General features: G+C 39.9%; 1 protein-coding gene across 1 annotated transcript in view; it reads right to left on the reverse strand.

Moving 5' to 3' along the window:
- Positions 1 to 1,484: 1,484 nt before the first annotated feature.
- LOC124596148 (KAT8 regulatory NSL complex subunit 3) overlaps positions 1,485 to 25,744 on the reverse strand; it is a 159,988-nt gene continuing 135,728 nt past the window's right edge. The window contains exons 14-15 of the mRNA XM_047135171.1: positions 18,539 to 18,989; positions 1,485 to 2,995 (exon numbers count right to left, since the gene is read on the reverse strand). Of these exons, the coding sequence (XP_046991127.1) occupies positions 2,007 to 2,995; positions 18,539 to 18,989 (1,440 nt within the window). The 3' untranslated portion in view covers positions 1,485 to 2,006. The remainder of the gene's footprint in view (positions 2,996 to 18,538; positions 18,990 to 25,744) is intronic.

Below are 25,744 nucleotides of genomic sequence, written 5' to 3' on the forward strand. Positions count from 1 at the left end.
TATCACTGTCAGATGCACTTACGTGGATGTCTAAATCAGAGTTAGATGCAATTATTGCCATTCACTCTCTCTTCTACTGAATCAGTGGGCTCCTTGGGTTGTTTCACAATTGTAGATGAGACAGACATGTCCGGCTGATCATTGTCTGAGCTGCTTCCACTCGGTTCTTGCACTAATCTGCGATGTCTTTACTCTTATTTAAACATGCCAATTACGACAGATGCGGTACAACACAGGAGACAAGTATTATGCAGCTACTTGTTCCTACTTAACAACTGAGTACCGGGGGCCACCTAAGTGAGACAAAGGCCAACTTCCTTGTTAGACACTAAAAATGAAAGTATATCACACGGTAGTGCATTTGCTGTTAATCTACAGTTGTGGGTCTTTGCTGAATTATTACCATTTTTTAATGGAGCTTCTCTGTCAGTTGCTGTTGCAGTTATAACAGTAACTTCTTCCCTCTGAGTGTCACTTTTCACTGTCTCAACCTTGACTGCTCGATGATGTCTGACTTGCTCCTGCCAGCGTTACTCTTTTACATGCCTTGTGAAGGCCCTTCTCAATGTGTACAGTGCCTTGTCCCTGGTTTCCATCCAGTACCATCTTGTTTTTCACAGCTTTCAGAATACTCCATCTCTTCATGTCCTTGGTTCTTTTCTTTCTGCTACATTGACTTCCTGGTCAAAATGTTCCTAAGATGAGTGTATAAGCTTATAAATATCTAACTCCCATGGCCTTGCAATGTTTACCACAGAACTGCTGCTATTCTCAGTCATAACAATTTCTCTAAATGTTCTGCACGCCTGTGTGTTGCGAGAAGAACACACAGATGTGTTTGCCCTCCCCTGCTGGAGGGGACTGAATATTTTCCCTTGCTTGTATGACTGATAATTAAAATATTCTATGGTCATGGCAGTCGGTCAAAATGTGAGGTATAATATTTACGGAAAGCACAAAGCTGTTATCGCAATCTATTACATCCTCCATCATTACCCAGTGAACATGTTAGACAAAAGCTTCTCTTCAAGTCAATTCGTGTGTACTATTATGGAAAAGTGAACACAAATAGGTAGTATCAAGCATGATTGCTGTTCTAAACACACTAGTTACAAGAGTATCATACACTATGACAAGTACATCATCTTTTTGATGTGTGCAGCCCTTGATCAAGTACACAGCTCATCATAATCACAAAACCATGTCTCACTTACCCAGTACCCTAAATGTATCAATAAATGAAACAAAAACACTCTCAGACTTTCTCTACGTGGCTGCTGCCCACCTTTGCCAGCTCTGGAACCAGCTATCCTGCATTGCACACATAATTTAATAATCTACTGCAGTTAATAAAATGCCAAAGCACTACCCTTTTGTCATTTTTATAGATATCTTCGGGGGGAGGGGGTTAGGCAGTGGTCAGGGGAGAGGAGGAGGGGGAGATAAACAAATTCTGCAATTTCAAGAATAACAATTCTTTATTTTACAAAAAAAGGATGACATCTTATCAAAGATAGCACCATGACATGTGGACACAGGAACGGAGAATAAACTTAAGTTCAAAATCGTAACAAAACACTGCAACAGGTGACAATGAAATACTTCATGGAGTAATATAATCAGTTTTCATTTTAACTTGTCTCAATATTAGAATTCTTTCCCATTTGCTCACTTTTTTCTCTCTTTTTCATATCTCCTTCAGTGTGGCATTTTGAGTGACTGTCTGGTCAAACAAACTACAAGATTTCAAAGACTATAGAAAATGAAGCAATGAAGAAAGGAATAATGGTCAGTTTAATGATACTGTTTGAATTATGTATGAAAATATCTGCCTATAACCTGAGAAGTACTTGACAAGCAACACAGTGCATTAACTTAATTTTAATAGACTAGATTCTTCCATTGCCATATAACATCTTTCTTTTGTCCAAACTATTTCAAACAGTGATGAGACTCAGAACGGAAAAAAATGTGGCATCAACTGCAATCTATGACTACCAATATTCTCAGCTATGTATAGGATTAGAAGGGCTGTCACATATTTCATCACTTGACTGATCACTGTCTATACGGCTAATTCCTTGCTGCAAGGAATGGATGTCCTTTCCCTGGGCATCCCTTTCCCCTATCTTAAGAGGAGAATTTTTATTAGTTAAAATTATTTTTGTGTACTTGACACCTTGATTCTGATTTCCAGTTATATGACTGGTTTTATTTGTTGTCTGAAGTACTCTCTGAGCTTTTGGTACATACCTGCGACTACCCCGACCTCTACCTCTGTTACTCCTAATTATGTAAACATTAGGCATGTTCCCAACGGAACTACATGTTTTAGACTCAAGTGCACCCTCCCTCTCGCTGTCTTCCAATGGGAAAGAAATAGTGTCACCAACAGTAACTTTCTGTTGCAATGATACATCAGAAGTAGTGCAAGAATTCATTGAAACTGCTGCTGTGTCAGCAATGGCTGATTCTGATTTTGGATCCAAAAACAGATTATCTCCATCCTTGGCAAAAATTATAGGTAATTCCAGGATTTTATCAGGTGTCAGAGTATCATCATCATCTCGAGCTTTTGAGGTAACTGTTGGTGGCACTGAAGATTCTTCTCGCTGATGGGTGTTTCTCAATTGCGTAGGTGCCACAGTGTACCCAGGCAACTTTGTTCCAGTGTGGCTTAACTGTTGTTCATTACTCAACTTTAAAGAAGGCACAGATATTTTAGGTACAACAGCATATGATCTTTGTCGGGGCAGCACAGTAAAAGACTGATTACCAGATACAGGAACTAGCACTTGTTGTCCTCCGACTCTTACACCAGTGTTTGCATTGCTTGTGCTAGCTAGCATGACAACATTGCCTGATGATGTTGTGCCTAGTACATTCTTGGCTGTAGTTGATGTTATACCGCTTGCCCCAGAAGTCAGCACAGTCAGTTTTGACAGGTCCACTACACGACCACTGGATGTGCGAACACGTGTTCCACTACCTTGTGCTAGAAAAAGAAAGAAAAGAAAAATATGATTTACACCAGTAAAAATATCTGTGTTACTGGCCTCAATGGCAGTTCTTTACAGAAATACATTTTGGTACAGTTGATACTGAAAGTAGATACGTAAAGTGCATTTGACATTAAGTGTGTAACGTGATAAAAACTATACAATAATTTACCATCTTTCCAATGTGTAAACATTATTAATACAATGTCAATACATAAAAATGTGGAAGTGAAATGCAAAAACATTCCGCTTCTAACCTGCTATTTTAACTTTTCTTTCAAACATTTCCCACAGCGTTGTCAAGTCTTCATGTCATTAATTATTGCTTTAAATAATTAAGACATGAACAAGTGATCATTCTGACTAATCAAAAATATTTACTCCAACTTTGAATTTAGGAAACAAGCAATTAAAATAATCTAATTCCATTCACAGGCCCTGACGACTCTATGGGTACCGACTGACTGTAGTGTCATCCTGTGCCAATGGCGTCACTAGATGCAGCATGGAGGGGTGTGGGATCAGCACACAGTTCTCCCTAGCATTGTCAGTTTTTGTGACCAGGAGTTGCTGCTGCTCGGTCAAGTAGCTCCTCAACTGGCATCATGAGGTCAAGTACTCTCACCAGGGGAAAGCCCCAGCACCACCAGAAGTCAAAACCAGGTCCTCCACATGGAAGTCAGCCACATTGATCTTTCAGTTCTGGAGGCTGACAATCCTACAGTAGCACCTTTATAAATCATTGGACTCTTGTGAAGTTCAAGGTTATGGTTCTAAACACAAAATCACAAAACACCAGAGCTAACATGATGTTAAAGGAAGAATAAAGGTGATGTAATAAACTGAAACATACTTAGGCATGTTTTGGTAGTCATTACTGGTGTATCAAAGCAAGGGGGAAGGCCAGGAGGTGAGTGGGTGTTGGGATGCTGTGAGATTGCAGTTGAAGTGTGTGGCAGTTACAACACCACATGTATAATGTGGAATATTCTGGCTGAATAGAGTGCAAATAAATAACAGAAAATATTCAAATATATGCAAAACATACAATACAGCAAAGACAAGGTTGTCAAGTGTGACCAATTAGTGACTGCAACTGAAAGAAGAAGGTAGAGCCAAGACGTAGTCTGAGAGGGGAGAGGGGGAAGTAAGATAAAATTCTAAAATGAAAGTGAGTGGGGGTGAGAAAAAAAAAAAGTTATGAAAGTGAGGTTGTCTTCACATTTATGAAAGAGTTGGAAAAGGTAAGAAAGAGAAAATGATATAGATTTTAAAGGGGACGAAGGTACAACAAAAAGGTGCAGAAGGGTAGGAAAAATGATAATACAATAAATAAGAAACAGTTGTACCTCAGAAGATAACTGGAAGCAATCAGTTACCTCTAGGGAAAATAATTCTGACCTATAATTACTTTGGGAGAGAAATCAAATTTACTCGAGGCCTGAAATAAATATTAAATTACAGTTGTTTCTGCTAAGAAATAAAAATGGCTATTGGGTACTGTATGGCGACAACAGAAATCTCTTCCCAAACTAGTTGAAAGGAAGAGGCTTTCAAGAGAAAGACAGAAGTATTTTTATGCAACACTCATTTCTGAGCTGACTGATACAAGACAATTTTTACACGTGGCTGTTTACACAGTGATATTGTTTGTAGCAATGTATTGTCACATATTCTGTAACTCTTTCTCATCTTTGACAGTACAATGTAATTGGATAGATAAAAAATCTACTCACCAAGTGGCAGCAGCAGAACACACATGCAAAAAAGGTTTTACTTACCCAAGCTTTCGGAGCCAGTGGCTCCTTCTCCTGGCAGAAGAAATGAGGGGGAAGCAAGAGGGGTGAAGGGAAGAGAATTGGAGAGGTTTAGGAAAAGAGGTAAAGTTTGGAAAAGTCACCCAGTTCTGAACTCTACCCCTTTTCCTAAACCTCTCCAGTTACCTTCTCTTCATCCCTCTTCCTTCCCCTTCGACTGTTCTGCTGGAAGAAGGAGCCACTGGATCCTACAGCTTGCATAAGTAGAACCTTTTTTTATAGATGTGTTCTCCTAATGGCACTTTCTGGTTCAACTTTTTATCTATCCAATTACATTATATTGTCATAAATTATTTTCATTGTCATATTTCTCATCTTTGCCACTGTACTTATGCCTCATCATACATTAATTATATTATTTTTCTTCTATTACCATTTATCTTATTTCTTCTCTCATTCTTTTCATTCTTTGCTATATTGCCTCTACCTCTACATGCATATTTGTTTAAAAACAGGCTCTTCCAGTTGTTCACCTCAACTCAAGCAACATTGGTTGCCAATACACAGACATAAATTGAAAAAATCGAGTTCTTACTATATTTTAAACTAGTGCAACTCTTCTGAGGTGGCTCATATAATACTAGGTCATACAGGAATTAAAAAATAAACTTTCCTCCTCAAGACAGTGTATCTGCTCTACAAATATTTTGAGTTTTCACAACACTGATTTTTAAAAAAAAATTAAAAAAGAAAATAGAAAAGCTGTATATGAATACAGCGTATTGAAGTGGCAATCAACAAATCATAAGATTCAGTCTGTGCTTTCATTTTTAGCCTCTGAATAAGCACACAACTTCCTAATTTTTTCCACAGAATATTTTCTCCATGTCAGCCTCAATAACATTGCTACGCTAAATCTTATTGTGCACTATTTGAATTCTGTCAGACCTCTACAGATAATGCTATAAACAAGTTTTCCAGTTACTTTGTTGCAGGGTATTCAGAGACTAACTATGACAAATAAAACTACTCAAAGTGGCCTTGAACAGAATCAAATTACAGTTCACAACATTTAGACACAAATTTTAGGACAGTATTAGAATCTGGGATATCTATCTCTATATACATATCAGCTACATTATATCTCTATTAAAAAAATTAAATTGGTAAACAAACTGTGTGGCATGTGTGATAAGGGATACATAGTGTGTAATGTACCAATGAATCACATCGCATTTGAAAAAAAGTATGGATGCTCACACACTCTGCAGCCAAGGGGTGAATTATGTATGCATATGCACATGAATGTGTGTGTCAGGTGTGTAAATAACAAGAAGTATACATGTGTGATTAATGTAGTGCAGCTAAACTCTCAAGTCACTGACTATCACCAGGTGATGCTAATAGCTACAGATCTTATTGATCTAATTCTGTAAGATATTTAAGAGCAACCTGACATGTGAAAATATGTAAACTACTCTGTGTGTTAAAGTAATAAATTGGGTAATGTGTTTATATGTTTTACGTATCGTTACTGACATGAAAACATGTGCAGGAACATGTATTGTGAGAGAGAGAGAAAACTTTAGAAACAATTTTGTTTTTATATAATAATAAGGAAATCACTTATTAAACTGGCAGCTCGACAAATATTAAGTAATAAATGAAAAGCACCAGTTTGCTTTTGTTCTACATATTGTAGAAAAAAAGCAAACTGGTGCTTTTCATTTATTATTATAATGTTGTTCTACCAAGAACCGACGGAAGATTCTGTTAATATGAAAATATTAAATACCTTGGAAGGTGTGGTTTTTCAATGGGAAGAGCCTTTCCTAGAGTCCAAGATGTGTTAAAATGTCTAAGGAAGTCAGACAATCTATATAGGTGCAAAGATATGATAATATGTCTTTAAGATGTGAGATGACAGTGAAGACCCAGTTTGGCATTAAAGACTTGACATCTGAGCTATATTAATGTGGTTTGGCTGAAGAATAAGTAGCAAAATGAAAACACTCTGACCACACTTCAAGATTATTATTACAAGTGCTTAGATAAGTAATCATGAAAACTTAATGGAAACAGATGTGAATTTAGTACGTGTGAACCTTCATTGTAAGTCCTAGAAATGCCTCTTGTGCAACAGTGACATAAACTACAAGCTTATTTAATCAGTCATTACAGATCCACTCTCTCAAGAATTTTCTATGAAGAACTACAGTAAATCTTATTTGTGTATAAGGAGTTGAGTTATATTCTTGTCACTAATATAGAACCCTTTTAGTGCATCAAGGGAACTATAACCATGTTGAATCTTTGATGGTGATACAGAAGTAGTTTAGCATAAATTTACAAACCAGTATAGGGAGATGACATAATACAAAAGAAAGGAAGATAAATAATAACTGGAAGAAAAGGTGCTGGAAAGAACAGGTGCTGCTGTTGTTTTTGAAATACAATCTTTCCAACCTCACTGAAATAACAACCAAATGTGTATGAACTTAACTCTCTAAAATGATGCACAAATGTACCATTATCAATTTTTCATGTCTCTCAGTTTACTTTCAACAGAGTGTCTGTCTGTTTGTCAGTTTATTATTCATGATAGATCTGATTTATGCACTAAGTACACTCATTTTACAAACTGCTACACAAGCTGCTGTAATTTACTGATTGTGTCCTGCGGTCAAACATGTGGGCAAGATGAAACAGTGGTATATCATGGAAATAACTGCTTTATGAGCCTTCGTTATCAACAATGAGGTCAACACAACCTCCAATCACTGCTTAAAGCCTTAGACTCTTCACAGAACCTCTTCCCTAAATCCCTTTCCTTTCACCCCTATGATATACTGCACACCCACCTTCTACATGCTCCCCAAAATCCATAAACCCAACAATTCTGGAGGCCCGTTGTGGCTGGTTGATGTGTCCGCAATGAAAAAATTTCGGCCCTCACTGACCAACACCTCCAACCAATTGCCTGTAATATAGCCTCCCATGTCAAAGAAACCAACCACTTCCTTCACCAACTCTCAACCATCCCCACCCCTTTACCTCATGGATCCCTACTTGCAACTGTTGACATCAGATCCCTATACACCAACATCCCTCATGCCCATGGCCTTACTGCTCCTGAACACTACCTTTCTCAATGCGCTTCAGACTCCAAACCTACTACCTCATTTCTCATACACCTTACTAACTTTATCCTAACCCACAACTATTTCTTCTTTGAAGGAAGGTACACAAAAAAATCTGTGACACAGCCACTGGCATCCACATGGCACCCTCCTATGCCAACCTGTTTATGTGCCATCTAGAGGAGACTTTCCTTGCATCTCAATATGGCAAACACCTAGCGTGGACTCAGAGCCAAGACACCTGATCTTGACTCCTGCAAAATATTAATACCTTCTCTCTCATCCAATTCACCTAGTTCTCCTCAACCCAGTGTGCTGACTTCCTAGACTTTGACCTCCTCCTCTTTGATGGCTCCATCGGCACACCTCTATCTACAGTAAACCCACCAAGCACAAACAGTACCTGCATTTCAGAGTGCGTCCTTTGTCACCCAATACTCTCCTGGACTGGAACACCTGAACCACATCCTTTGTCAAGGCATTGATTAACCTATCATCATGCTCTGAAACGAGGGACATCCTGCCCGAGATCCTTCCGCCCCTCCAAAAGTGGTGTTCCATCACCCGTACAACTTCCATAACATCTTAGTCCATCCCTATGGCACTCCCAGTCCCAACCTCTCGCCACAAGGATCATATCACTCTGAAAGACCCATGTGCAAGATCTGCCCAATCCAACTAGCCAGCACTTTCTATTTCAGTCCCGTCGCAGGTTTATCCTATTCCATCAGGGGCCGGGCCACCTGTAAAAGCAGCCATGTCATTTACCAGCTCTGCTACAATTATTGCACAGCTTTTCATGTTGGTATTATTACCAACCAGCCAAACTGTGGCCAAGAGCAAAGTAGACCACCTTGTGGCACAAAATGCAACTGAAAATAACATGCTTGATTTCAGTGGCCGCTTCACTACCTGAACCACCTGGATCCCCTCCCCTCCACCGTCACCAGCTTTTCTGAACTGTGCAGATGGGAATTATCCTTACAACATATTTTATGTTCCCATAATTATCCCAGCTTCAACCTATGGTAACATACTATCCCCATTCCCTTCACTCAACAGTTTCCACCACCTCTACCCTATCACCTGCTCTCCATTATCATCTCCCACCCTCTTTATCTGCCACCCTTTGCCAATGCACCCACCCATCTATCCCTGCTCCTCTCCTTTTCTGCTCAGTTTTCCCTACCTCCCTGTCCCACAATCACCTGACGCTGCACCTGTTGGCATCTGGTCTAGTCCTGCTCATTCCACCAGACAGTGCTCCTCTCTTCCCTCCTTCGTACACCATTATCCCTTCCCCACTCCCTCTAGATTTTTGTATCTATCCCACGTGATAGTTGCATTCTCCCGAGCTGCCAGAGTTGGCAGTCGTGTGCTTGAGATGTGCTTTCTTGTGTGTATGAAAGGAATTTGTTTCTCTTTCTCCAATAAAGGCTGTGTCCGAAAGCTTATGTGTAAGTGTCTTTTAATTGCGGCTGTCAGCAACTTAGTTTGTCATATGTATGGTAAGTTGCAATCTATCTTTTCCTACACTGTTGAAATTCCAACCTGGAGTTTCCATTGTTTGATTTAAATGTTATTATTAAGTTATATGCTTTTACTGATTTTTGTGCTGTGTTTGCACTCAATCAGACTTCTCCTAATAATAGGTGGTGTTGGTTATGTGGCAAGCTAATAAAAATGTTTATTACGTTTAAACCCATTAACCACCAACAGCACTTGCGTTTGAACAGCTGTCACCCTTTCACACAAAAACACTGCTCCCACACAGCGTGCCCACTCGTGGGCAGTGTATCAGCAGTGATGAGAATTTCCTTGCCCAATATGTTGAAGGTTTCTTGAGGGTCTTCATAGACAGGCACTACCTCCACAAACAGATTTGTCATGCCATATCCTCACACCCTTGAGCGTAGTGTGCAGATAGATTTCCCATGCCATATCTTCACATGCCTGTAATCTTCCCACTCTCCAAGAATCATCTACAAAGGAGCATCCTCCTCGTCAACCAATACATCCTGGATGGGAGCAAATGAAGCACATAATCTGCCCGGGCTCAGATTATCTATCACCATGCCTGGACTTCTTACCCAAGTGGTATTCTGTTGACTACCCAACCCACACAACATGCTGGTCCATCCCTATGCCCCTCCCACTACTTCACCACAGGGGTCATATCCCCATGGTGGAAACAGGAGCAAAACCTGCTGATTCACCCACCCAGTACTTCCTAATTCACTCCTGTCACAGGCTCGTCCTATCCCATCACAGGCTCTGTCACCTGTGAAAGCAGCCGTGTCGTATACCAACTCTGCTGCAATTACTGCTTACAATTTTATGTCAGTGTGACAACCAATCAGCTGTCTACCAGAATGAATGGCTACCGCCAAACTGTGGCTAAGAATGAAGTTGACCACCCAGTGGCACAATATGCTTCCATGCCCAACATGGTCAACTTCAAAGGCTGCTTCACAATGTGTGCCATGTTTTTTCCTTACTCCAGCACGAGCTTTCATGAATTATGCAAATGAGAGTTACCCTTTCAACATGGCCTCAGTCTCCACTAACCCCTGTCCCCACACCCTCTACCCAACAGTTTCTCTTCCATCATCCTGTCAGCCTCTCCCAATTCACACCTCCAAATCATCTTCATAGTACACTGTGCCTTACAAACTCAGATATCTGTAAATCACATGCCTAGCCCATGCACCTAGCACCCTCCCCTCCCACATCCCTACCTAGCACACTTGCTGCCCCCTCCAAATTGCTATGTACCCATCCCTAAACCCTCTTCCTGCTTATCTCACCTTTCTTCCACTACCCACTGTCATTGTTCTTGTATATTGGTATTCATGAAATGAACTTCCCCAGTCTTTACCCTTGAAAATAATACCTAAAAATTGTAATTACTTAAATGTTGTTTCAAAATTTTTGGGATAGTTCTAATTATACCAAAAACATTGAGCCTAATGCATTGGTACATGGCTGGGGCCAGTATTACTTCACCACACTCCTAAGTTAAAGATTTAAATAATTTGATTTATTAACAGCCACTAGTATGAACAGCATGATGTCTAGCCTTAACATAACCTCCTAACCATTTATAGAACTGTGCTAATACCCTTGACCCAGACAGTACTCAGAATCTATTCTTAAGTCAACCTATGCTCTCAACAGGCGCTGTTGGTGGTTAGTGGGTTTAATATGGCAGGGCTGAAGCCATTGGAGAGGAGGTCAATGTCCAGGAAGATGGTAGGTTGCATTGAGGAGGGCAGGTGAAGCAGATGGGGGAGAAGTTCTGTCTGGTAGAAAATTTCTATTTGTCACATTCTCCAAACTCTCTTCCAACACTATATGAAATCCAGAATCCAAAACACTGGTATTAACCTTTCTACCTAAAAGCTCAATCCTACAGATGTTCCACTCCTATTCAAAGGCCTCATCTTCATCACTACAACCAGTTTCAACGAGGTTGGACTCATTAAATCCTGAAATCTTTAGGCCATATCCTCAACCACTCAATCATAGTCTGCATAAAGATTTCCCATGCCATATCCTCACATATCCTTTATCTTCGCACTTTCCAAGAATCATCTACAAAGGACTACACTCCTCGTCACCCAATGTACCCTGGACTGGAGCAGCTGAATCACACCATTTGCCAGGACTCAGAATATCTGCCATCATGCCTAGAAATGAGGGACTGGCATTCTGTTCGACTACTAAACCTACACAACATGCTGGTGTTTTGGCATAGAGTCCACATGATGAAGATATCATCAATGCGCCTGATACAGACAAGGGGTTTGGGATTTTATGAGGTCAGGAAGTTTTCCTTTAGATGGTCCATGGAAACAGTTGTATTTGAAGATATATTTGTTAATGAGCAAGGAATGAGGGCACTGTAAAAGAGAGTATCCAATAGTGTTAAGGACATGGATATGAGGGATGTTGGTGTATATGTTAGTGGCATTAACATTGACAACTAGGGATCCAGGTGGTAAAGGGGCAGGGATGACACAGAGTTGGTGAAGGAAGTGAATAATATCTTTGATTTGAGAGGCTTTGCTTTGGGTAATTGGTTGGAGGAGTTGGTCGATAAGGGTGGATATAGTTTCAATGGGACCCAATAAGCAGCTACAATGAGTTGTCCAGGATTGTTGGGTTTGTGGATTTTGGTGGCCTGTAGAATATGGGTGTGTCGGGAATTGTTGGAGGTGAGGAGGGAGATGGACTCAATGGAGAGATTGTTCAGGATTTCAGCAGGGAATGAAGATTATGTTGGACTTCAAAGATGGGAGATACTGTTACTGTGCAATCTCAACTACATACACCACATATCCAAAATCGAAGCCCTTCCAGCCCTCGGACACCACGAACAGCACACCAGACATCATCCCTATAAATTATCCGATGTGGTGACATCCTACTCCCACCTTGATCCTTTAACACCTATCCTGCCTACAGTTAACTCCCTCACCAATACTGCACAGCACCCAGACCCTGCCTGGCAGAAGTTTTCTATTTGTCACATCCTCCAAAACTCTCTCCCAACACTCCATGAAATTCAGAATCCAAAACACTGTTATTAACCTTTCTACCTAAAAGCTCAATTCTGGAGATGTTCCACTCCTATCCAAAGGCCTCATCTTCAGTCCCACATTCAAGTCAACCTAGACAGACTCATCAAATCCTGAAATCTTTAAGCCCAGAGCATAACCTCTCCACTGAGTCCATCTCCCTCCTCACTCAACAATTACCCACACACCCACATTCTACATGCCTCCCAAAATGTACAAACCCAACAATCCTGGAAAACCCATTGCTGCTGGTTACTGTGTTCCCACTGAAAGAATATCCATCCTTATCAACCAACTCTTCAAACCAATTACCCAAAGCCAAGCCTCTCCTCCTCCCGATACCTAGAATGGAAACACTTCTGTGCTACCAATCCTTTCAACCAAAGCCAGCCTAATCCCACCACTGAAGCTGGCCTCTTCCAGTTCATACCACCATCCAAAAGTAACACTCTGCCCCTCCCCTCCTCTCCCACCTAACCACCCCCTACCCACCTTCCTGGAATTCCTGACCTCTAACTTGGCCTCATCAGCCTTCTCCAGGTCCCTGCCAAAGAACAAAAACCTCTTTTCAGAAGAAAGGATAGCCATTCACAACCTCAAAACCAATCCTGACTTAATAATCATCCCTGCAGACAAAGGTCCCACCACCATCACGATGTCACAGTTATTGACAGGCGGCTTCTGCCAACTGATTGTTCCACCTAAATTTCCACCATTAGTGATCCCACCCCAGAAGTCCAACAGTACCTCAAACTACCCGTGAATCCGTAGATCCCTCCCAGAATCTCTCCTCTGAGTTTATCTCCCTCCTACTCCAGTCTCGTCACAAGCTTATCCTATCCCACCAGAGGCAGGGCCACTTGTAAAGGCAGCCATGTCATGTACCAACTCTGCTGCAATTGCTACACAGTTTTTTATGTTTGTGTGGCAGCCAACCAGCTGTCCACCACAATGAATAGTTGCTGTGACAAAGCTGACCACCCATGGCACAAAACGCTGCTGAGCATAACATGTTCGAGTTCAATGGCTGCTTCACAACCCATGCCACCTTGATCCCTCCCTCCAGCACCAGCTTCTCTGAACCATGCAGATGAGAGTTATCCTTTCAATATGTCCTTCCCTCCCATAATCCTCCTGGCCTCAATCACCCCTAACCCACTCACCCCACACCTTCTATCAAATAATTACCCTTTCCTTTGTCCTGTCACCCCTTCTCAATCAACACCTTCATGTTGTCATCACCACCCTTATGCATCACACTCACCAACTTCAGTACCTGTCTATCACATGCCCAGCCAGTGCATCTGCCGACATAACCTTCCCTTCTGCATTCCTATCCAGCACATCTGCTGGGCATTCTGAGCCACTAGGTACCTATCCCCAAACACTCTTCCTGTTTCTCCCTCTACCCACCCCCCACCCCCATCTGAAACAACTGCCACCCCACACTTGTTCACCTGTTGAACTGCTATACAGATGATATGTGTCTAGCTTGCACAGGTGCATATGTGTGTGTGTGTGTGTGTGTGTGTGTGTTTTGGGGGGGGGGGGGGGTAGCTATTCTGTGAGTGGTCTTCGTTATTTGTAAGATATTTACATTTAGTCAGAGCTTTCCGTACTCAGGGAGCATACACGGACAAAGGAAAAAATTCCTGGATTTTTTCCAGATTTCCCATTTAAATACACTTTTTATAGTGTTGCTACAAGAACAACAAAGCTTTCACATATAATATTGGTCTCAAAGATTAATAAGCTGCAAGAGAAGCTAAGCTTTCACATATAATGTTGATCTTCTTTGCATGTGTTACACTTTAAGATACATCACACAAATGTGACAGTCAAATTTTTAATAACAACATAAATGTCTGATCTTCTGATCTCAAAATTCTTCTAACTGGCTCGTCATCAAAGAGTTGATTTTTGAATGGGAGTCAAATGCTCTGTGATATAACAAATTCATCATACATTCTCGCACATAGTTCATCTTGCGTAAAAGGAAATTTACTTTGAAAGTAATGCTTTTCAAACCACCATTCCCAATATTTTCCCGCAACCTGTTACAAACAGGTTTGTTCCACTTGCCAGAGAGAGCCAGATAGGTGTCACTGCGTTTGTGCAGCTAAGATGACGTAGGAAGCCCGTATGTTCGTATGTGTAAAACATTGAAAGATCTTACATTATGTCATAAAAGAAACATGACATCAGAGCATACTCCAAGAGCATCGGAATTCCATGAATCAAACTAAAATGCATGATCTGGCTTAAAGTGCACATTCCTATGTCCAGATCCCCAATGAAGTAGGCTTTTCAGTGTGCTTTTCATGATGTGAACTTCCTTGGAGTACCGGTATTGGTATTATCTCATGTTTGGTTCTGTATTACGGCGTAATGCCATATGTACTAGAAGATGAAAATGTGCACTTGAAATGCTGCAAACAGTTGAAACTAGCCAATAGTGTCAAATTAAACACTTCATTTCAAATAAATTGACTGCCTCAGTGGAAAAGATTAATAAAAGCCAAATTTCTGTAGCAAACCAACATAAAAACCTCATTGTTCTGCAAGGTGATTAATATTAACAATACATTTTAGCCTTCCGTAATTATGTGAATGTATTTTGATTCACTTGATAGCTACCGACCACAAAAATCTGTTCTGTTTTTATTTGACACAAGACCAGTAAACGAAAAGGGTACAGCAAAATTACTAAACGTAAACACAGGTCAGGTGGAGGCTACCCACCTCCCCACTATAACACAGATTGCTTTGTGCATCACCCTCGGATTTACGATATTTCCAACTGGGGCAATACTAGATAGTGCCCCCACACCCTCCCATGAGTGTTTGAGCTAGGACTTTTCAAAAATATGTTCATTTTGTAGTACACACCTTTCTGAAGAGACTGATACATAAAACATATATGTTCGCGGACATGTAAGACTTATTTTTTAGGTGTGCCAAAGTGCAGCACCTTGTGTCCTCACACAGTATTATTCTATTGCATGTCACTGTATTTCATTCTGTGGAATTTAAACATGTATATTTTGTAATGGATGCCATCAAATTATATTCAGGACAGGTTTGACAGCCTACCCCTCTTTAAAAAAAAACTCACAATTAATACTGGATTGGATTATTTGTAAGCAGGAGAACAATAACTCTTCAGAAAATGTGCACTCTTTATTGCCTATTAGCTAATAACTTGCTGTTTTGCGTGACATAAAATTAAATATAGGATACATAAAACCAGTAAAGACAAGAAACACACAAGACAGTATACATTTGTTCAATCCTTAGGTCCTAGCATTTTTTTCTCTCTAATCTTGATATAGCTTTACACGGCATGCTTTCCTTTCTGGGAAAGAATCTATTACTTCATCAAAGTTCGTCAAATGTTTTGCTAGATGAAAAATCCAGTTAAAGAGCTGTTAACAGAAATAGTACTCAAGATTTGTGTGGTTTCTCGATCTGATTATGTCTATTTTGTCACTGTCTCCTACATAAAATGAAATAGGCCTTCCTAATATTGCAGCCATTGTAACACACATCAAAATAACAAGACTTTTTTGGCACAAATGGTCATTTTTATAATACGACAGAATATAATTCACAACGTACCAATATCAAATGCCCCCGCCCCCCTCCCGACCCCTACATCCAGGCCTGGTGCTTGTCACTGTCTCCTACATAAAATGAAATAGGCCTTCCTAATATTGCAGCCATTGTAACACACATCAAAATAACAAGACTTTTTTGGCACAAATGGTCATTTTTATAATACGACAGAATATAATTCACAACGTACCAATATCAAATGCCCCCGCCCCCCTCCCGACCCCTACATCCAGGCCTGGTGCGCATGGGTGAAACTGGCAGCTAGGGTGCGCTAGTTAAATTTTTCCAGGTAACATCTGGCTGTTTGCTGCTGCTTGTACAGCTAACAGTCACACTTCTGTATCCAGAAGCAGGAGAAGGTACTACTCATATGCAACTCAACAGTGCATGCGCAAGAGCCCATTCGCAACTGCTCAAACGAAACTAAGGTAAACAGTTGTGATGTCACACTCATTGGAGGCAACTTGTTACTATAAAGCATTGCATTGTCTTCCTAAAGCTTTGACACATTTTGCTGTTGGCAGACGCTTGTATGAGCACTGTGTTTTGTTGTTGTATATGGCGCATTTCCTTTGCAACTAAAGTTTTATTTTTGTTTTTTCTCTCATTCATGTTTTATTGCTGCATTATTATTCTGCAGTAGCAAGATACACTAATTTCCTTCGTTAGAGGATTGGTTCTTACCAGTCAAAATTACAAAAATTTAACTGAAAGCTAAAACAATGAAAAATTCCCAGAATTCTAAAAAATTCCCAGGTTTTTCCCAGTTTCTTCCCCGATGAAAAAATTCCCAGGTTTATCCCAGATCTCCCCAGTCGTATACATCCTGTCATTGTGTCTAATTCAAAGAAGGTCATACGTATATACAGAATCACTTCAGAATTACACAGTAAAATCTCTTATAATTGCAATTTCACACAAATGGTTAGTATTGTGATTTCATCATTTTCTGCTTAAAATCTTATCAAATGTATTACACCACAAGTCTTCATCTACACTGCACTGTCTGAGAGAGAAAATGGCTAAGAGTAGGAGGGGACAGATTCGCCACTGCTTTTCATATTGTTGGATGAGCTGTAAACAACTGCAGCATTAATGAAACTACGCACTATCATACTGACATACCTGAACACAGCAGGGAAACAATCATGCTCTTGCTGCATAAGAGCGCCATTTAGGGACTCCTGTATGAATTACTATTTCTACTGAGAGGTTGAGAGAAAGAGGAAGGAAAGAAGAGACTAGGGTGTAATGTTCCACCGACATCAAAGTCTTTAAAGATACAGCTCAAGCTCTGACTTTTGCATGGATGGGAAAGGAACTCAGTAGTGCCCTTTCAAAGGAGCCACCCCAGTATTTGCCTTGAGTGGTTTAGGAAAATCAAGAAAAGCTTAAATCTGGATGGCTGGACTGAGGTTTGAACCACTGTCCCTACCGACAGTGAATCCAGTGTGCTAATGATTATGCAACCTCACTTGGTGGGGTCAAGCGATGCAGGAACCATAAGCACAATGGCTGTATGAAAAGGAAAAATGAGAGGGAGGGTCTTTCATATTAGGGGTGAAGCAGTGTAAACGATGTTGAGTCAAGAAAATATTTCAAAATAAAGTTAGCAGATGCACCATTGTGAGCTATGGGTGTACAACGACAATCAGTTAGCAATGAGCATGGAGAAGTTTGCCTGCTAAGGAGACCGAGCTGGGCGAATATGACAGAATTAATTTGTCACACTAAGCTCTCATTGTGGTGGTATACTGTGCTTGTTGTATTGTATTCAAGTCTAGGTGATTTAACAGCCAAACTTTAGCCAATATTCTTTACCATAAACTTCCACAACATAACCTGGCTTGGTTATGACTAAAGTTTGCATAGGTTCAAATGTTTGGGTTAAGTACATAATTTTTAAGTAATTTCACCTGTATTTGCACTCTTTAGAAAAACAGACAAGTTAGCATAAATGCACTAACTTCCACATGCTCATCATTGCTAAATGATTTTACTATTTAGTTATTACAGTACGCTGTATATATAAAAATGAAAGATAATGTCAAGAAAGTGTGCCAGTAAAATTATGGAAGACAGTCTTTTAAAGCATGCATAGGTCCCAAAAAGACAAGCATTTCATTGTAAAGATGTTAGTTATGTTTCTACATGATTGTATCTGATGAAATGACTTCTATAACTGCGTAGTACTGAAATTGAGATGCACAATCTACTTGTGGGGAGAGGGGAATACAAAAGCGAGTTTTTCAATCCCCTCAAAACATTTTCTATCCGTTTAAAATATTTAGCATTTATTCCAACGAATATACAAACATGTTTTCTTCAGTGGATTGACTTTATTTATTTTTATTTTTTTAATGAGAAACAGCAATTGTCTACATTAGATTAATCAGATTTGAGGAAAGATATTTCAGTTACGCAACATGTACAAAATACAACAGTACCTTTAGCTTGTTGTCCAGCAGTGGTTGTAACAAGACTAACTGCAGAAGAGGCCTGCCCCAAAAGCAAGCTAGAGGCAGAAGAGACAACAAGGCGTGCAGCACCACCTTGCAGTAGAGATGACAATGATGTTAGCTGATTGTCAGGTAGAGTTTTTCCAGTTGCTGCTCCCACTGTGCGTGCATGCTTTCCTTGTAGGCTAACACTGGTCTTTCCAGATCCCCTTCCACCTACACGAGTCTCCGCAACTCCTATTCCTCCTGATGACACAACACCTCCTTGAATTGTGAGTGATGTGCCACCAGTACCACGGCCATGTGCCACAGGCTGCCGTTCTGTTTCAGTCAGCTGCTGCGAATCACTGCCAGCCACATGCCCTAGCCTTAGAGGACCTAGTGGTGCCAAACTGCCTAGTGATCCTAAATTCACTGTAATTCCATTTGTCGCACTTCCCTGTGGGAGGAAAACAACATGAAAATAGGTTTCCAAACAATTTTTATGTAGTACATAGTATTAAGTAAACAAAAAACTAAATTCCATGAGGCACAAACATCTCCCATTTGTGCAAGTTATTAATTTATTTGATGCCTGGACAGATATGTCCAATGTTAGATTACAAGTGGTACCAAATGTTTATTTCTGTGGTGTACAAGAGGTAAGACTTTTTGAATTTATAAGAATAAATACAACAGTAATGAAGTAGAGAAGATCAATGTGGGCAGCACACTATCAAACTTCTGGTAAGTACAACAAACAAAACCACCCCACATCAGAAGCAGCAGTTACACTGCAACTGTCTACTAATTGGTGTTACATTTAATTTTCATGTGATGACTAGCTAATTTCAACACTTACCAAACATAAAACAAAGTACACTTGCCTACTAATGAAGTTCACAGCATATGGTGAAAAACTCAATTCAACAGAAAAGAGTTAGTTCTGCAGAGCTGAGTCCACCCTGTCTGACAAGGTGCATCAAATGAAATCCTCTTTCTATATAGTCTCAATTCTACTAGAATACATCCTGATATTAGTGCTGTAAGATTTTTTTATGACTAACTCTTCCTATTTAGAAAAATTTCTTTACAAAAATCTCTTAAATTTTCAAAAATAAATAAAATGTCTTTCTCAAACAATGGAAAATACAGGATGGAATGTAACAACATTACGAGAAGGAAAGTTGTTACCCACCATATAGCGGAGATACTGAGTCACAGATAGGCACAAGAACAAAAAAGTGAGAGAGTCTTTTTGCACTTTGAAGTGCATGGCAGAAGTATGTGTCCTACTGTACCAGTTATTAGGGTCTTTTCCTGTTCTATTAACATGTGGAGTGACAGAAGAACGATTGTTTAAATGCCTCAAAGCGTGCAGTAATTAATTTAATCTTGTCCACATGATCATTATGTGAGTGATACCTAGGGGATTGTAGTAAATCCCTAGAGTCGTCATTTAAAGTCCATTCTTGAAACTTTGTAAGTAGGCTTTCTCACATTAGTTTATGTCTACCTTCAACAGTGCGAACACTGCGAACAGTGAAAGTAAAGAACTGTGAAACTCAACTGTTCAACTGCCGGCTACATCATTTGCAGTAGTCAGTGTTGAACTTCCACCCCCCCCCCCCTTTCCCCCCATTTTTCAGCCAGTGTAACAATGCAGTAGGCCGACACTGAGGACTATCAACAAAGAAATAAAGCAGGTGAATGCCATGAAGGGGGCTAAGTCAACCGCAAATTCAGTATAGTATCTGATACGGATTCTATTGGAGCTTCGTTCTATTTTAACAATTCCAACTGTCTCTCAACACCACTGACACTTATTTCATTCATCTTTGTAGTAGTACGGGGTTTAAATTCGGACAATTCTTCTGCAGTTCACTCTGTAAAGGAATATTTGAAAATGGAGTTACCCATTTCAGCTGTTGCTTTGCTACCCTCAAATTCAGTTCCTGTCTCATTCGCTATTGGCTAAACACTAACGTTTGTACTATTAAAAGCTTTTACATAAGACCAGAATTTCAATGGGTTTTATGAAAGATCCTTTGACAATATCCTGCTACAGTTGTCATTGAAGGCTTTACACACTGCTCTCTTGACAGTGAAATGCTTTGAGCACCTCTCTATCTATAGTCCTATGCTTTGTTTTACACTTATTATGCAGTAGTCTATGCATATCTATCATGCAGTAGTCTCCATACATGTGAGACCAATAAGGTATATTGTGCCTGTATTGGAACGTATACTAGTTTACCTATGTTTTATTTTTTACCTCATTTGCCTCAGTAGTTTATGTTAAAGTATGCCCACAGCAATCAAGCCTGTGAAACTAGCAAGAAAAGATGAAAAACATTAATTTTCTTCAGTTTGTAAACACTCTTATTGGATGTTTCATCAATCTTGTACTGATTGTCTTTTCCTGTCTATGACAGAGAGAGGACATGAATTTCTGTTTAGTTCACTAATAATGTGAAATATATTAACCCTTATGTTATGAAGTCAATGAGTCTTACTAGTTCCTTATTTCACCTGCTCTATCTATCTGCATCATTGTTAAATGTAATACTTCATGCAAGCAAGAAATTTAAGCAGAGCAAGCTGGATGTCATAACATTGTCTTCAAAGAAGAAGAGGAGGAGGTAAATAACTTCAGGCTCAAACAACTATCACCTAATAATACAATATTATACGTTGGAAAATCATAAGCCTGACTGACTGGAGTGTCGTAGCTGCACTAGACTAGCTAAGACACATGCTCCCGAGCAAACTTCCATCATAATTATTATTCTTAACATCATTACTTGATCAGTAGATGCTTTAACTGATATAACACAGCTCCATTCTCATTACTTTCTTCAAGTAAAGTATATCTTCCTGACACTCCTCTGCTTTCATTTTGCCCAACCTGTGCATTAAAGTCTCCCAAAGCTGGCAATAGGTTTTACTTTACTACATGTACTTTCAAAAAAAGAGAGAGAGAGAGCTTGAACCATAGATGGAGTGAAACAGGGTGATGGTCTCTCTGGAGCAGTATTTAACTTAGCACTGCACAGTCTGATACAAAAAACAGACAAGAGAGGGACAATAATCATGAAATCCAGTTAAATCTGTACATATGCAGATGACATTGCAGTTATGGCAAGAAATGTAAACACCCATAATGAAATGTTTGAAATAATGAAAGCAGGAGGAGTACAAATTGGACTTAATTACAAATGAGAAAAGACAAAATACATGGTAATGTCCAATTCTAACAAGGCATGACCTGAAGACCTCTAATAAGTGTTTTAAAGCTTGTAGCTTCTTCCATTACCTATAGCTCTGGCCAGGCATACCAGCAGTGGCTTCAAGTGTGGTGATGCCGCACTTACGCCTAGTCTTGCATAGTGCTCTCTCTCTAACATTTGAAAATGGCAATTCTTAGCATCAGCAGATGCCCAGTTTGAGTGCCAGCTGAGTGTCAGTAACAAGATGGTGTGCTGATTTTGCACAGTTTTCGTTTTTCCCTTCCTTACTGATTAATTAGTTTTGGCAATTTTACTTGAAGTAAAAAACATATTTTATGTTACTTGTGTAATTTATTTACTGAGTGAAAGTATTTGTGTAAGTTGAAAATGGAAGGGCAGGAAGAATGAGAGATTTCCCCTTTGCCATGTGGGTCGGATTAGCAAACAACTCCATTAAGACACACTTTGACAGATTGAAGAATGTGACTGAAAAAGGCAACTGAGTTCCTGCAGCAAAGCAAATCCACAATGTTTATCAATACTTAAAACATCTTGTAGATAATGCTGGTGAAGTGTTGGCATCTACACGCACCCTCTGGAAAGATTAGCATAAGGTATATGTAATCAGCAGCAATGATATCAAAAAATGGTAGTGATGATATCAAGAAATGCAATACCATGTAACAAAAAAACAACCATTGTAAGAAGAAGCCTTGCTGATATACAGGCTATTTGTGCTGGAACTTATGGCATTGGTTTAAGAACCATCTAGTGCGTGTGTTGTGAAGGGAAAATCCTCATGTTCACTTCTCCTAGGAAAAATATAAAGCAACACAGGTCTTTAACCAAATTAAACAACTTTGATAAAGGCACTGTAAGGTGGACAGTCTAAGAATTTTACGTCAATGGTGAATACCCAACATCAGAAAAATCAAGAAAAAAGGTAACGGGAAGCTACTAGAGGTGCATATTAAGCAATATAGGATTTAAATGCAAGCTTCAGAATGATTACACAAGTTTTACTTCAACACAATGACATAGTAGCCTCCAGAATCAAATTTTTGCAGACGATGAACTTGCTGTAGTCTTCAGGTGATATGCAACCTATACTCTATGGGGATAGAACTTCACTCAAAACCATCTGGTAGTATTCAAGCCCAAGTGGAGGCCTTAAGGTAACTGTTGGTAAAGGGGCCAGATTGATCATTGTGCATGTGGGGTCAGCAATGACTGAATTTCTTAAATAAAAATAAAAAAATAAATAAATAAATACATTAGTTTACAAACAAATCAGAAGATTATCATTAAGAATTGGACACAGCTAAGTTAACAACTGGTTTGAGAAGAATGTTTTGAATTTATTGGAGGAAGGTTCGATTATCATCATGGACAATACCAAGTATCTTTCTGTAATCATGAACCGAGCACCGACAATGAAAACACAGAAGGCTGACATAGCATATTGGCTAACTACACAAAACACTGCCTTCTCACCTACAGAAACAAGAGCTGAGATGTTGGATAGGGTTCATTTAAATGAAGAACAATCTATTTACGAGCTACCTGTCATAGCACATGAGAGTGGACACCAAAGTACAATGCTTACCACCTTATCACTGCCAGTTCAAGCTGATTGAGCTCATCTGAGCCCAAGTCAAGAGAAAAGTAGCCATGAAAACTAACTGGTTAAAAATTGCAGATGTTGAGCACTTACTTCACGGGGCCCTGGAAAACATCACAACAGAACAATGACAGAAATGTGTTCGGCACGTTGTCGATGGCAAGGAGGTTTTGATAAAGAAGTCATCTGAGACACTGTAATAGAACCCATAGTCATCAAACGTAATGAGGACTCAACGTGAGCCAACTGAAGACAACTGAGATGGGTCATTTGAAACATTTTACACTTCTCGCCCAATATACTGTGCTATTATAACATCAACATTTCGTACATAACAGTGTAAGAGAATACTGTATTGTAACCAAATCATATTGTCAGTATTTTGAATTCATTCACGTCCAAAACCCATATACACCACACTGGATTCCATAGGGAACTGGTGTGCTCAGCGAGTATATAGGATTTTGAATACAAGGTAGGCACTTAGAGCAATAAGTAACATAGCAATCTGGTTTTATCGCAGATCTAGATTTCAGCTATTTTACAGATAACAGCAGTGCATTTGGAGTATGTCATAATGATCAATTAAGCTTTTCATTAGTGTGCTAATTTTCTTGATATTCTAGTAGATACACTATATGATCAAAAGTATCCGGACACCTGGCTGAAAATGACTCGCCAAGTTCATGGCGCCCTCCATCGGTAATGCTGGAATTCAATATGGTGTTGGCCCACCCTTAGCCTTGATGACAGCTTTCACTTGTGCAGGTGGTGGAAGGTTTCTTGGGGAATGGCAGCCCCATCTTCATGAAGTACTGCACTGAGGAGAGGTATCGATGTTTTTCATTGAGGCCTGACACAAAGTCAGTGTTCCAAAACATTTCAAAGGTGTTCTATAGGATTCAGGTCAGGACTCTGTGCAGGCCAGTCCATTACGGGGATGTTATTGTTGCGTAACCACTCCGCCACATGCCGTGCATTATGAACGTGTACTCGATTGTGTTGAAAAATGCAATCGCCATCTCCGAATTGTTCTTCAACAATGGGAAGCAAGAAGGTGCTTAAAACATCAATGTAGGCCTGTGCTGTGATAGTGACATGCAAAACAACAAGGGGTGCAAGCCCCCTCCACGAAAAACACGACTACACCATAACAGCACCGCCTCCGAATTTTACTGTTGACACTACACACACTGGCAGATGACATTCACCACACCGACACCTGCCATTAGATCGCCACATTGTGTATCGTGATTCGTCACTCCCCACAACATTTTTCCACTGTTCAATTGTCCAATTTACACGCTCCTTGCACCAAGCGAGGTGTCGTTTGGCATTTACCGGCGTGTTGTGTGGCTTGTGAGCAGCCGCTCAAGCATGAAATCCGAGTTTTCTCACCTCCCACCTAACTGTCACAGTACTTGCAGTGAATCTTGATGCAGTTTGGAATTCCTGTGTGATAGTCAGGATAGATGTCTGCCTATTGCATATTACAACGCTCTTCAGCTGTCGGTGGTCTCTGTCAGTCAACAGACGAGGTCAGCCTGTACACGTTTGAGCTGTACGTGTCCCTTCACATCTCCACTTCACTATCACATCGAAAACAGTGGACCTATGGATGTTTAGGAGTGTGGAAATATCATGAATAGATGTAAGACACAAGTAACACCCGTCACCTCACCATGTTCGAAGTCCGCAAGTTCTGAGGAGCACCCAATTCTGCTCTCTCACAATGTCTAATGACTACTGAGGTTGCTGATATGGAGTACCTGGCAGCAGGTGGCAGCACAATGCACCTAATATGAAAAACGTATGTTTTTGGGGGTGGCTGAATACTTTTGATCACATAGTGTATATTTTGATCCCAATATGCATTTTTGTGACCAATTTACACACATTTTCAATTCATATAGACATATAACACCTAATGTTGTATATAATAATTTTTCCCACATCAGATGGCAAATAAGGAATTCAATGACATGGTTTTTAAAAATTTTTCAAATTAAAGCAATGTATAGTTATATTGCTTACATTAAGACATGACTGACACAACCTGAATCAATATTTCACAGCAAAAACACAATTACAACGAGTTATAGAGGTGGACGTGACTATGAAGTGCATGTGACTGACAGTCCGGCAAAAGCGCTCTAATAATCACCCACCAGTACACCTGACTAGAGCTACTGATTTACTCTTAACTAGTGAAAATAATATGAGATTATGTATTAGAGAATGGATATGAGCAGGAAACAGGCCCTGTTCTGCAAACTTACTGGTATTTAAGAATTCCCTATTTTAAAAAAACAACCAAGTTTAGAGTATAGTACTTCCTGGTACAATCAGTTGCTACATATAGGT

Source organism: Schistocerca americana, chromosome 1 (genome assembly GCF_021461395.2).
Source record: "Schistocerca americana isolate TAMUIC-IGC-003095 chromosome 1, iqSchAmer2.1, whole genome shotgun sequence".
In the NCBI taxonomy this organism is placed as follows: Eukaryota; Metazoa; Arthropoda; class Insecta; order Orthoptera; family Acrididae; genus Schistocerca; species Schistocerca americana.